At 38.0% G+C, this 13,112-nt stretch overlaps 2 protein-coding genes across 2 annotated transcripts; both read right to left on the bottom strand.

Moving 5' to 3' along the window:
• Positions 1-284: 284 nt before the first annotated feature.
• Positions 285-6,667, bottom strand: LOC134000114 (dual specificity protein phosphatase 3-like). The gene is made up of 3 exons (XM_062439431.1): positions 6,486-6,667; positions 1,429-1,661; positions 285-493 (listed from the first exon to the last, which is right to left on the bottom strand). The coding sequence occupies exons 1-3, from the start codon at positions 6,605-6,607 to the stop codon at positions 285-287; spliced, it is 564 nt and encodes a 187-aa protein (XP_062295415.1). The 5' UTR covers positions 6,608-6,667.
• Positions 6,668-9,069: 2,402 nt separating this feature from the next.
• On the bottom strand, positions 9,070-11,968 carry prl (prolactin). The gene is made up of 5 exons (XM_062439432.1): positions 11,926-11,968; positions 10,850-10,962; positions 10,307-10,414; positions 9,342-9,524; positions 9,070-9,255 (listed from the first exon to the last, which is right to left on the bottom strand). The coding sequence occupies exons 1-5, from the start codon at positions 11,966-11,968 to the stop codon at positions 9,070-9,072; spliced, it is 633 nt and encodes a 210-aa protein (XP_062295416.1).
• Positions 11,969-13,112: the final 1,144 nt, after the last annotated feature.

The following is a 13,112-nucleotide window of genomic DNA, read 5'->3' as shown; positions in this document are numbered from 1 at the left end:
TCACATTGAACTATCTTGTAGATAGCCTGAACACAAAGATTAAAATATTGTGTATGTGTCAAAGATGTAAGATGTATAATTATGTAGTATATATACACTCAGTGCTGTCAGCTTTAGTGTAAGAGTTAAACTCTTTCATTTCTCATCACTTCCAGAACATTCCCTCACACATCTGTGGCTCGTTAAAGCTGTCGAACAAGTGAAAGAGAGTTAAGCATACTTTAGCTCTCAAAGAGGAGATTTCTCCTCTCGTAGACAGTGTTAATTTCTCTCTGTTTTCCGCCTTATTTGTTCCAAAACCTTCCCTCGGCAGTCAGCCTCTGGTTGAGCTGGCAGAGCTGTCGCAGAAAGCCGTCGTTGGGTCCAATCTCTCGTTTCTGCCGCACCATGGCCAGAGCGGTGTGGACGTCCAGGTTCTGGCGAAGCATCAGGTAGGCGATGACTAACGAAGGCGAGCGGCTGTAGCCTTCCCTGCAGTGAACGTACACTTTACCTGTGGAAGAAAAGATAACTCAAAATCAGAACTGCTGTTTAAAAATGTAACATTTGCGTTTAAAGGTGAAGTGTGTTGGATTTAGTGCCATCTAGTGGTGAGGTTGTAAATTGCAACCAAATAAAAACCAGCTGCACCACTTCCAAGCAAGATTTATTGGTCATTTGATTCTTTGGCCACTTCAGGGACAGTGGAAAAACCTGGGAAAAAGGTGTCATATTATGACTTTGTCGATTTATTATGGCTAACATTGTGGTTATTTACATATTTAGTATGTAGCAACATTGGAATTCTTTTGAAGTTGTTCTTCAAGTCACTTCCAGTATTTACTCTCCTTTCAGCTTAGGTTCAGTTTCCACCAACTCTGGCTCTTTAGCTGTTAAATGCTCCACATGTTTACCATAAAGTTGCCAACTTTGCACTGAAAATGTAGCCTACAGCAGGTTTATCTAGACTTTTTTTTTTACTGGAGACAGCTCTCTGCAATAGCTGGAAACAATTAAGATTGATGAGAGGGCCAGAAAAGCAAAACAATAAACTAAAATAGAGTTGAAACAGCTGACTAAAGTGACAATCTGGTTTGTCACGAGGAGCAAACCTTTTCACATTACATGCAGTCACTTGATTCATCGTTTATACAAAAAAAAAATTACAAAAAAAAATATATATATATATATATATATATATGCAAGGGGGCCGGTTGTTTATATATTCTGTTCAATAACAAAAGAAAAACTTTGAAATGAACTGAATTCAATTTAATTAAATGAGTTAAACTTTACAAAGACAAAGCAAACGTTACATCAACAGCCTTTATAAAACTTTGAAGTGTCAGTGCATTATCTTACACAAGTAACAGTTTATCTTAAAGTGTGAAAATGTAGTATCAAAAAACAAACAGCACTGTGTTTCAGTTTCTGCTCTCTTCCTCCCACCTTTTCCATTTTTGTATGCCAGTGCTTTCTCAATGAAGTCCGCTCCCTCTTCAAAGAAAACGCTGATGTCAAAGTGGTCAGTGTCGCTGGCTGGCACGCCGTGGTAGATGATGCCTGTACCGGCGTAGAACTCAGCGTTGGTGTTGACATGCATATAGGAGTTCCCCTCTGCGGCATTCAGGATGTGAGTGATGCCCAGGCGCTTCAGACGCATGGCGTTTGTCGCCACAAATCTGCACCAAGGTGAGAAAACAAATACATACAAGTTTATTTCAAACATGCTGTTGATGTTGAGCATTATATAAGACAATACAGTCTAATCTTTCTACTGTTAGATTAAAACCAGACTATGCTTTGCTCCATAGCTCTGGATGTAATCCCGTGCTAAATTCTATTGTTCAAAATGTTCAACAGAACAATAGCATCAATAAATCTAAAGAGACAAATGGCTTGGCCTCCTGGTGAGGAGCTGCATGTTAAAAGCTGGGCAGCTGTCAAATTAGATAGCAAACAGGTTCCTGAGCAGCTTTGAGGGGAGAGTAAGGCAGGGAGGTTCAACAACTAAATATTAACATGCTCACAATAATAAAGCTACCATCATCAACAATGCTAAACACCAGTCAATAGCTGCCATTAGTTTTGAAGGAATTTGGTCATAAAACAAAAATTGTTGGACCAGATGATGGTGCTAGATTATAAATTGAGGGATCAGCAAAGTTATTACTGTTCATTATGAGAGGGGTTTCATGACAATCCATCCAATAGTTTGTTTATTTCAGTAAAAACAAAAGAATACTGACATAAAATAAACAGCAAACACTCAATAAACAATATAAACATCAGAAATAAATATTGCCTGTTCGAAAAGGTGTAGGAAGAAGTATATACACTTGTATGGTCCAACCCCTTTTCATAACTCAAACAGTTAACTCAATATATAACTCACAACCAACTATCAAAATGCTACTATATACAACCCAAATATGCAGCCAGAGTCAATCAGATATTACTTAGTTAAGATATTAAACCACAAATGTAAACCTCATGGTGGAACTAGAGGAAAAGCTGGGGGGAAACCAGAGTTTTTAGCATTCATCCTCTGGGGACCATGAATGTCATCCAACAGCTGTTGAGATATTTCAGTCTGGACCAGTGGTGGTCTTTCAGACTTTCAGAATCAGAGTCAGAATCATCTTCATTGGCCAAGTACTGTGCAAAAGTCTTACGACACCACCATCATACAAACCACAAAATACAAATTATTATTATTTATTAAGGTTCCATTCCATTTAGTTTTAAGAGAGCCAGGTTCCTGCTGTTGCTCAAGTGTAAGGGGGGGTCACACTAAATATCTGCCACTTTTGCTAATAGAAGCTGTTTTCTTTTCTATTTTTTCCTGTTTTTTTTAATACTGCATACACATTTGAGGCCTACATATAGTCGGTGGTTATGTGCAGTTTATACAGCCTGTTCAAATATACACTAATGAAGAACTATACTGCACATTTTGTATTTTAAACTACAATAAATATGTATCATTTGTAAGTACACAGGGTATTGTAGTGGTGGTTGCAGTGACTGAATTAACTATTCATTAGTGTGACAATGAGGGTTAAAGGTTCCTCATACGGGTCAAACTTCAGAATACCTGGATCCAGAATTCCCATAATCCAACTCGACATCATCTCTTCATTATAGACCCTTCCTGTCTGGTAACTTACCAGGTCTTCCAACTTGTAATTCAAACCTGGAGACTTTAATAAGGTCCTCCAGAGCTACAGAGGACATTGGACATGGTCATGATGACATCAAGCCTCTCAACCCCTGCATTTTCCAGACATCATACCACAGCTGTCTACCAGATGCCTTCACAGAGTTTCCCGCCTTAGCAGGTCTTCTGCACACCTGACCTTCATTACCCATTATCCACATAGTATATATACCTGCTTGGTTGCATCAATCACTTGCCAGATTGTTCTACACTCTGTTCCTACGCCTTCTCTAGACATTTTTTTGGCAATTATCTGTGTTTCTTGTCCTGATACCACTGAGTGTATTACATAAAACACAACTGAGGCCAGCTTTAAGTTTGATGAAAGAGTTTCATACTTGAAATATAATGCTAATTTTTCCCTTCTCCCTTTTCTCTCTTTGTGACAAACAAAAGCGCTGCTGTTTCGAGCACAGATCTGCTGCTTTTCACTGTGAACCTCTGGGACTGCTGTACCACTTGGCACCTCCTGCATTTTAAAGATAGGGGGCTAAAAATAAAAAGTTGAAGCACACTGGAGCAAATATTGAAGGCAACATCACGCCTCCAGGCAAAATAAAAAAAAAGTCCTGCCGGGCTTTCAGACTACACAGGGGAACCAGGACAGATACATCAAAACACAAAACCGGAGAGATGTGTGGGTGCATGCTGTCTCCACCGAGCCTCACAGAGCTGCATGTATGCATTTGTGTGTCCCTCCATAACACACTAGTTTGTCTGCCCTGTCCATTATGACTCCTTTTAGGAGGGCAGGCTGAATAAAGGAGGCACTTGAGAGGTTTTCTCTCCTGAAATACACCCCAATGACTCACTGTACTCGGACAAAAGGTACATAAGAGTTTCCTTTATAAAGCTTTTAGTTCTGATCATTTAAAATTTAAACCACACATTTGCTTGAAAGCCTCTGATACATTTTTCTCAATACTGTATGCGAGCTCATGTGAAAGACCTGCGGTTGTGACAATACAAAGCATTGTGAAGGAGATTCTCCGTATTACACAATAAATGCTAACAAGCGCCGTCAGGGGGTATTATTCCCAATGTTCTCTATCTGTCATTTAAAGTCCCTGTTCACTCAAAATGTGTTTCGCTTCCTATTCCTGCAGTTGGATGTTTGAGCTTCCGTTTGCAGAATGATGTATGTGCAGTTTGTTTCCACATTGATCATTTCTTTGTGCTTTTTAAAATCTGACTGTAAGAGGCGGGCCTACGAGCAGGACACACAACTAATTTGGAAGCCAATCCTGGTCCAGTATGAAACTTAGGGCATTCACACCTGCCTGGTTGAGTTCAATTGAATGGAATTTAGTGCACTTTCCCCCTTGGTGTGGTTCCTTTGAGAAGGTGTGAAAGCAAAAATTGTACTCGATTGAGGACCGACACAACCAGACCAAGACCTTACTGCAGAGGTGGTATCAATCCGGTTTGAAAGATAATAAAACTGCTTTCCATAAACATATTTAAACAGGAGCGGAGATCATGAGTAGCTTGTAATGTTGGACCAATTAAAGCTTGGCAACCCTAACTAGGCATGACAGTCTTGTCAAGCTTTGGATTCTTTTACATGCCAAAACATGTGAAACTCTATATCAAAGGAGGAACTAATTGACAAAATTGTGTGTTATCAGCTCTAACGCGAACCACGAATGTTAGCATGTCCAGCAAGATTACTACGTACTTTAGTAACCTAGTATTATTTCATTAGCTTTTTATTATTATTATTATTATGTGGGATTGGTTAAACAAAAATATCTGTTTAAGATTGAAACATCCACTTCTTGGGAATCAAAGTGTTGTGTAACGACAGCAGTTCTGACCTGCTTTTTATTTGGGTTGGGTCAGTTTACTCCTCAGACTCAAATCCTTTTCTCTTGTGTCTCCTGAAAACACTAAAAAGTCACCTGGAGAAGGATTTTAAGTTTTCAATCAAGTTGTCAGTTCAACGAACAAAATAAATGCTCATCGGCTAAAAAATAAGAATCCTGCATTTGGTCACTTCTGCTGTGTGGAAAAATGACTGAGAATTTGCGATGATAAATCTGCAGTGCTTAGTAACAAGCCATTTATAGTTAATAGACATTATAATGCATATTAATCACTTTCTTCCTATTTTAGAAAATCAGGCAAATAAAATAGGAAGTTATGAGCTTTGTTCCTTAATAATAACATAGATATAACATCATACCTGACTGTCCTGTGATTACGTGATCACGAAACAGTGGTGTTATCTGTGTAGTGACACCATCGTCACCATGCGTTATACTTATTGATGGTCTTGCATTTAAAGTTAAGTCATTGCCAGCCCTATTAATAATTTAGTGTGAGTTATTTGACAAATTATCAGCCAATATCAGTTTATAGGATAAAATTTAAGGTTAATGCACTTCCATAAGGTTGTGGAACTCGCATATTTTAAAGAGAATTAGTGAACTTTAGCAGTGCTGGTTAGTGGATTTTGTTGCCTTTGGACAGACCCAAGCTTACTGTTTCCCATTCTTCAGGTCTTTGTCCTAAGCTCATCTAACCAGCTGTTGTAGCTTCATATTTACTGCACAGACATGAGAGTGGTATAGATCTTCTCACCTAACTTACTGCAAGAAAGCAAATACAGATTTTTCTTTAAAAAGAAAAACTATTCCTGCTTCTTAGCACAGGCTCATTGTCTATATTTTAAAATATGGCATATACACAATATGTACACAGAATGCTTATATTCCACCATAAAGGAATATCCTTGTTAATATGTGAATTTACCTCAATCTGTTTCCTTGTGTTACAATAAATACCTGGACACATAACAGGCCTATATGTGTGTATGTGTGTGTATTTGTGTTTGTGTGTACAGACCTAATGACTCATCCAGTGTTAACAGAGACAAACACAGACAGGTGAGTAATGTTTAATAGTAGAGATTGAAATGTGGAGCACGTCTCTCTAGATATTATAATTCAACAGAGGACTTTCAGCTTAGACACATGATCTATTTTCAACTCCTCCATCCTCCATGCCAGCCCTGCCTCCTTACCTCTGCTCCATTTTCCTCTTCATGAAATACCTCCACCTTTTCAAAAATTTGACAAAAGCCTCTGCCACATGATATTATATATAATTATTAAAAGTGCAAGGGGTGACTAAATCATGTTGGTCTTTGGTCAAATTAAGGAGAAAATAATTAGATATAATGGGTGTTAATGAGGGAGTGACCTGAAAATATTGACTTTATTATAATGGGAAGGTGTAGGGAGGGGGGGAGTGAAGGGTTATGGAAATGACAACAATGACTCACGCATTGCCGACGTAGATCCTGGGGTAAACCTCATGGAAGTGTTTAGTCGGCCAGCTGTAGAAGCCGCTCTCGTCCGTCAACAGATCGTTGAGCTGCTGGAGAGAAACGTCGAAGTTCGACATGTCGAAACGGTTCAGAGTCTTGATCTTCACCTGTTGGTTGTGTTTATTCTTAATACCCGAAAAAAACCCCGAATAACATCTCGCAGACGGAGGGAGGAAGAGGAGGAAGAAGAGGGTGAATGTGGCTGACAGGTGTTGGTTTACAAGACTGAGAGAGTGAAAGCGGCTCTGCCTCCAGAGCGACTGAACACTCAGCTGCTCAGTGTTGGGGAATGGCGAACCCATAGCCAGGGCCGGTCCTGGCTTTTTGGGGGGTCCCGGGGCTGTGGTTCCCAATGTGGGTCAGCAAAGATAAATCTGAGTGGTACCAAGATCATTAAAAGGAAAAGAAGGGAAATTCTTACATAGGAGTGTGGATATGGTTTCAGAAGTGAGACAATGCAATGAAATCAGGAGTTATTCAACCAATTTAGTTTAAAAATAGCCAACAGCAGGTTGTGTGTTTTTAAACTAGATATCATTTGCTTCACATTTAGACTCGTTTTCAAATAGCCATGGATGTAAATAGGGCAAGGATTCTGGTGATTATACATTTTCATGAAACGTTTCAGGAGTTAGGTTTGTTAGAGAGAGAGAGCTGAAGAGCTTTAATAGTGTGGTTGAGACAGTGATTTAAGTACATGACATTTTTCATGGAAAGAAATGTTGGTCTTTGTATTCCAAGACAAAGCAGTGTGTGTGTGTGTGTGTGTGTGTGTGTGTGGGTGTGTGTGTGTGTGTGTGTGTGTGTGTGTGTGTGTGTGTGTGTGTGTGTGTGTGTGTGTGTGTGTGTGTGTGTGTGTGTGTGTTGAGCAACTATTTGAAAGAGGCAACACAGTAAGAGTAAGTGTCATGGAAGCATTGCACTTGATAACCAGTACATAACATTTGAATAAAGTGATATTACTATATTATATTATCAACTCCAATTATATTTTTATGCCTCTCTTGTAACCCAGCCAATAATGAAATAACTTATTACATTATACACAAAAAGGTATTACATTATTGTTATTACGTTATTGACTTTTATTACATTAAATTTGGAAAAAGTATTAGTCTATTGGCAGTTATTACATTAACAGTATTTATTATATTAGTAGATGCTACATACCTCTTAAGACCTCTGAGTCTGAGAAGGATGTACTGTTTGGTTGTACAGTTAAGTGTTGTCATTGATTGAAGTGTTTACTTCAGGGTTTGAGTCCACAGATAAAGAGTCAGCTAATTTAGTGCAAAGAAACATTCTAATACCGAAGCTAATATTAGGATCTCAGTGGTCTTTTTAGTACAACATTCTTCCTTTTGTGTTTTTTAAATGTTCCCTTCCTGAGCCACAGAGGAAAGATACATCATGGTAGTCGCACTTTAGTTAGTTGCTGTAACACAACACTGACAAAAAACTCACATACAACTACCAGGAGGTTGAGTGTGACCAGATCCGTTTTAACAGGAAATCTGCTAAATTACTTCACATGTATTAAATAAACAAATACAAAGGTTTTTTACTGTGCATTAGATCATTTTTATTTATACATTTTAAAGAAAACATTTCTGTTAATAGGCATTCAATTCAAAAATAGCTTTTAAGAAAGTGTCATTGAATCTTAAGTGCAAATGCTGCAATTTACCATTAGACAAGAATTAGTTAGGCAGAGAAAATGCTTCTCCAGTGAAGCCCTGTATCCCTGTGCAAAGAGTGACTTGAAGAGAGGCTGGTGGTATGATAGGGAATTACAAAATTTGCAGTTAAGTGATGAACAGCAGGATTTCAGTATAGTGTGTATGACAAATTTGCGTGTTTAAGATTTAATGAGGATTATACCCCAGCTGGGTTCTCAAAGTCAAACTGTGCACATTTGGAAGCTTGGCTTTGAAAGGATTCTGCTTTAGTAGAAGGAGAGTATGACGAGGAGTCACAGGAAAGATAACATATCAAATAACTGCAGTGTGTGTCCACATTATGGTCAGGTTATAACGCCAGACCATCTGAAAACATCTGGGGAAGTGTACAGTTTAGACATGCTCTCTCCTGAATCAAAAATGACTAAGGACCCTTTAGCAAAGCTTACTGGAACAAACGTACCTTTACTTGAAATTTATCAACCTGTTTCAAACTCTTAACTTTTAAGTCAGTAAGCAAGAAATAAGAATTAAACCAAATTCCCCCAAAATTCCAATGGAAACATTTCCTCAATAAGGGTTAAAACCACCCTTTTTAATGTTTTTCACCTTATATTTTTGCACCTATGCACTCATTGATAATCTTATTATAGTTAGTGTTTAGTTATTTCAGACAAAAGAGGATTTCCTGGGTGTGACTGTAACTCCTCCTTATCCTCACCTTCTTAAAGCTCATAATGCCTACAACCCTATAGCAATAAGTGTACTAGCTGTAGATTCCTAGTCCATGCTATTCTATACTAGGCAACATAAGCTTTGAGAAACATGTCCCCTCAGAGTCAAGCTGTCTGGGTGGCTCTTCAGCACAGGTGGGGTTGCATCTTTGCTGCCCTGCAGCGTAGGACCTTCAGGAAACTATCAATTTTGTGAGAGTCCCGACGGAAGCAGGACAAAAGGAATTGGAAGTTGGTCAATTTAGATATCTTGTCCTGGCCGATGTTGTTGCTGTAGGGTAGGTAGGAGATGGTCTGAGCCATTGGATCCATCTAGAAGAGAACAGAGGCAGGAAAAGTGATTTAATGAGTGAAACAGCAAAACATTTTAATATGTTTTTCATCCCACCCTTGCAGACCTTGCCCGATAGTATGTTCAGGCCATCTCCCAGGTTCTTGGAGTGCTCCTGCAGCTCCTGGACCTTGTTGAATATGCTGTTCCGGGATGGGTGAGGCAGGGTGTGAGCGGAAGTCGAGAGGACTACCAATGGGTCCATCCAGGCTTGAAGCAGGGAACGAGCCAATGACATTAGGTTTGCTTCCTAGGGGAGAAGTAAAAAAAAATACAAGAGATGAAAATGAAAGAGAGAAGTGAGAAAAAGAAAGGAAACAGGAAGATCTCAGGAGTGCCAAGCGTTACAGAGGTGGTATTTTAGCTATTTCACTGGATTGCTTTGAAAATACAGTGTGTCAGATATAGTATCTAAAATGCTGCAATTCCAATTTTTTGCCAGCAGAGGTCAGCAAATCTCACATATTTCTTAAAAGATAATATTACAATGAAATGAATGAAGAAAAAATCCCCATAGCACTTTCTCTTTACAAATTGTATCTGTATTCATCCATTTACCAAAAAATACAGATTCATTTTATTTTTATAATTGAACCAGGTAAATTCCAAAAAGGCTGGAAAGTTATAAAACATTAAAACATCACTGCTTTAGCTGTCATGCACACACACATTTTCAGATTTGCAATCCAAATGATGGGTTCCCAAGATATATGATTATGATTATTTTAATGTCTCTTTTAGCTCATTAGTTTGCAGTCATTGAAATGTCAAACATATTCAACTGATATGTTTAGATAATGGCCACCATTTGTATTTGTGGGGGGAACTCCTCTTTTAGGGTGATGAAATAGTCAGGAACATTGCACTGATGAGACGCCTGACTCCCACAGGATAGGAGATCTGATATGACATTTGACAGTAGTGCTCAGAGAAATAGATAAAAAGGAAGTGGAAGCGGTAAATAGAATATCGGAGAAGTAAAGGCAAGGACATCACATCAGAAAGACTTTTTTGTAAGTGACAGTCACTTACTGACACTTGAAGAGCTTGGTCCTTGTCAGTGGGTGTCTCAAGAGAGGAAGTGTGGCACATTGAAGGGCGGGGCATGATCACCCGGCCTATAGGAGGGAAATGAGAGTCCTGGGGGGGACAGAGTATGACTATTACTGTACTGTACATTCATAATTAACTAAAAAATAACTGACAAACATTTCCCTTTGATGGAAAATATTACAGTTCCGCATGTTGATGCATAAATGAATGGAAACCAGTAGCTGAATGTTGGAAATTATATAAAAGCTTAAAACCACTGGCATGGTCTACCATGGCGATGACCATTTAAGAGTTTAACAAAATCTTACATCTTAGAAAAATTCATATTAATTGCTTTATTTATTTCATGCACTATTTTATTCCAGCTATCCCAAATAAATGCAAACTAAAACCAAGCAATCCCATGCAATTCTTGGGAATTTCGGAGGCTTTGACCCAAGGCAGTCGGCAAGCCAAGAGCATTACTTAGGTTTGGGTAGGTTCAGATCTGCAGCAGTAGAGCATTACACAACAGGTACTCACCAGCTCTTGGGTGAGTATTGTGCTGAGGGAGTGGAGTTTGTCAGAGTGCTGAGAGGCTCGGTCCAGCAGGTCGGTGATGGGGATAGCACCACACACTGCCACCATGCACAACACTATGAAGAATGGAAAAGTGACAGAAAGTAGTTAGTCTAGTTAGATATATTTGTAAAGCCTTATCACCCATGTCGCAACGCCCTACTACCAAAATTAGGTGTTATTCCTGACGCAGCAATTAAAATATTACTTTTACATTAGACAAGAACTTATTTATTTGTTAACATATACCATAACAGTAAAATTGGTTTGCCCAACCTAGTGAGCAGCTGTAACTACAGTCGGATTTCCAACCTGATATCAATGCAGCATGATATTTCAGCATTTTTATACCCTCCTTCAAGACATCGTGTGTCTCTGAGTTTGAATCCATCCTACACGCTGAAGTCCAGCAGGATTCATTCAATGAATGAATGATGACTAAATGACTCTTTAAAAAGTAGATTTCACTTTCATTTTTGGTGAATAGTAAGGATGATACTTGAAAAGAGTTTTTGAGGCTGATACAGATATAAGACTATACAAAGTTTGATATTAGCATTAATAGTTATATGTCTGTTTCACATGTCTACACAGCATTAGAAAATATTAAATTTGGTTTTTAAATAACTGTAGTGAGTGGGACATTTTACAGTTAAAAAATACAGTAAATTTTTGGTGGGCAAATTATATAATAGAGACACTGTTTCTAAATGAGCTCAAACTTATCTTTTTAATTATTTTACTACAATTTATTGTAGCTAATATCAGGTAATATAATGACTGGTAATTTATCAGTCTTGCTATAGTGTGTACACAATGCTTCAAATCTTGGATTTGAGCAGCAGAACAAATTAAATTCTTCTTACATACTTTAATTACAGTTTTCCATAGAAATGTATTAACATCTTAAAAATATATACGTTGGCTCTATATGTAATGTAATAGATGGTATTGTGTAGAACAAACACAAAACAATAGAAATAACTTCCCATTTTTTAAATCATTACATAGAAAAAATTGATAAGCCAAGCTCATCTCACCTGTCATGAAGAGTTTACTGCCATTGGTTCCTCTGTGAGCCATTTTTCTTTTCTTTTGTCTCCTAGTAGCTAGCCTTCCCTTGTTTTCCTGGTTGGTTTTTTCTTTCTCTTCCCCATTTTGCCTCTGTTTTATAGTTCCTTTGCTTCAGCACTTTGGTTATGCATCAGAAGGCTGAGTGTGCATTAATTGTTTGGAACTTGTTTGGTCCAGTTCATAATGAGAAACATAGTCAAGGAGATTTGAATGGATGCAAAAGGGAGCAGTCAGTGTGTGTGTGTGTGTGTGTGTGTGTGTGTGTGTGTGTGTGTGTGTGTGTGTGTGTGTGTGTGTGTGTGTGTGTGTGTGTGTGTGTGTGTGTGTGTGTGCGCGTGTCCGTGTGTGTGTGTGTGTGTGTGTGTGGATGGAAAAAGCTCCTTCTTGATCTTAATTAGGTGGATGAATAAAAACAGCGATGTTCACACAGTGTTTTGTAAGACTCTGACACGTGTCTTAATTCAATCAAAGCATCATTTGATGGTTAAATTACTTATGACCGTTTAAGCCGAGAAATCAACTGACCTTTTCATACCGTAGTTGCCCCATCCGCTTCATGCATTCTTAAACTGAAAGGTCAAAAAAGCTAAAAAAAAAAAAAAGATGAACAAGATATGTTAATATGAATACAAAATCTAGTATAATGACGTATAGTTACCACAGATTGGCCCCAGTTGTTGTTTCCAGTGTGCACCCTTTATCTACATCCATATGTCATTTTTCAATCCAGTTTAAATGTACCGTGTTTGCATTTTGTTTAACACTCTTCATAATTGTTTTGAAAAGTTTTGTGCAGTCATCAGATCATCTATTATAGTAGATGAGTGACATTGGTAGAATAAGTAATAGATATTGTTTCATTACAGTAACATATATTGAGTCGTGACCCACCTTTATAGAATTCAAACCAAGCAAATGTATTGTTAAATAATAGCCTTCAAAAACGTCATCTTTGTCATCTTTTATTTCTTTTATTTATTTATTTTTTACATAAATACACATATTTACATGTACAAAGTGCATTTCAGAGTACATTATTAAGAAACTGAGGAAGAACACGACAACTACATGTGAATAAAATAAAATAAAATATCAAAACTGCACAAAATAAATAAGGATACCACATTAGATATTTCCCTTCTATGCATATCTC

The sequence above is a fragment of the Scomber scombrus genome, chromosome 18, assembly GCF_963691925.1.
Source record: "Scomber scombrus chromosome 18, fScoSco1.1, whole genome shotgun sequence".
Classification (NCBI taxonomy): Eukaryota; Metazoa; Chordata; class Actinopteri; order Scombriformes; family Scombridae; genus Scomber; species Scomber scombrus.
This window is presented reverse-complemented; position numbering and strand designations above follow the sequence as displayed.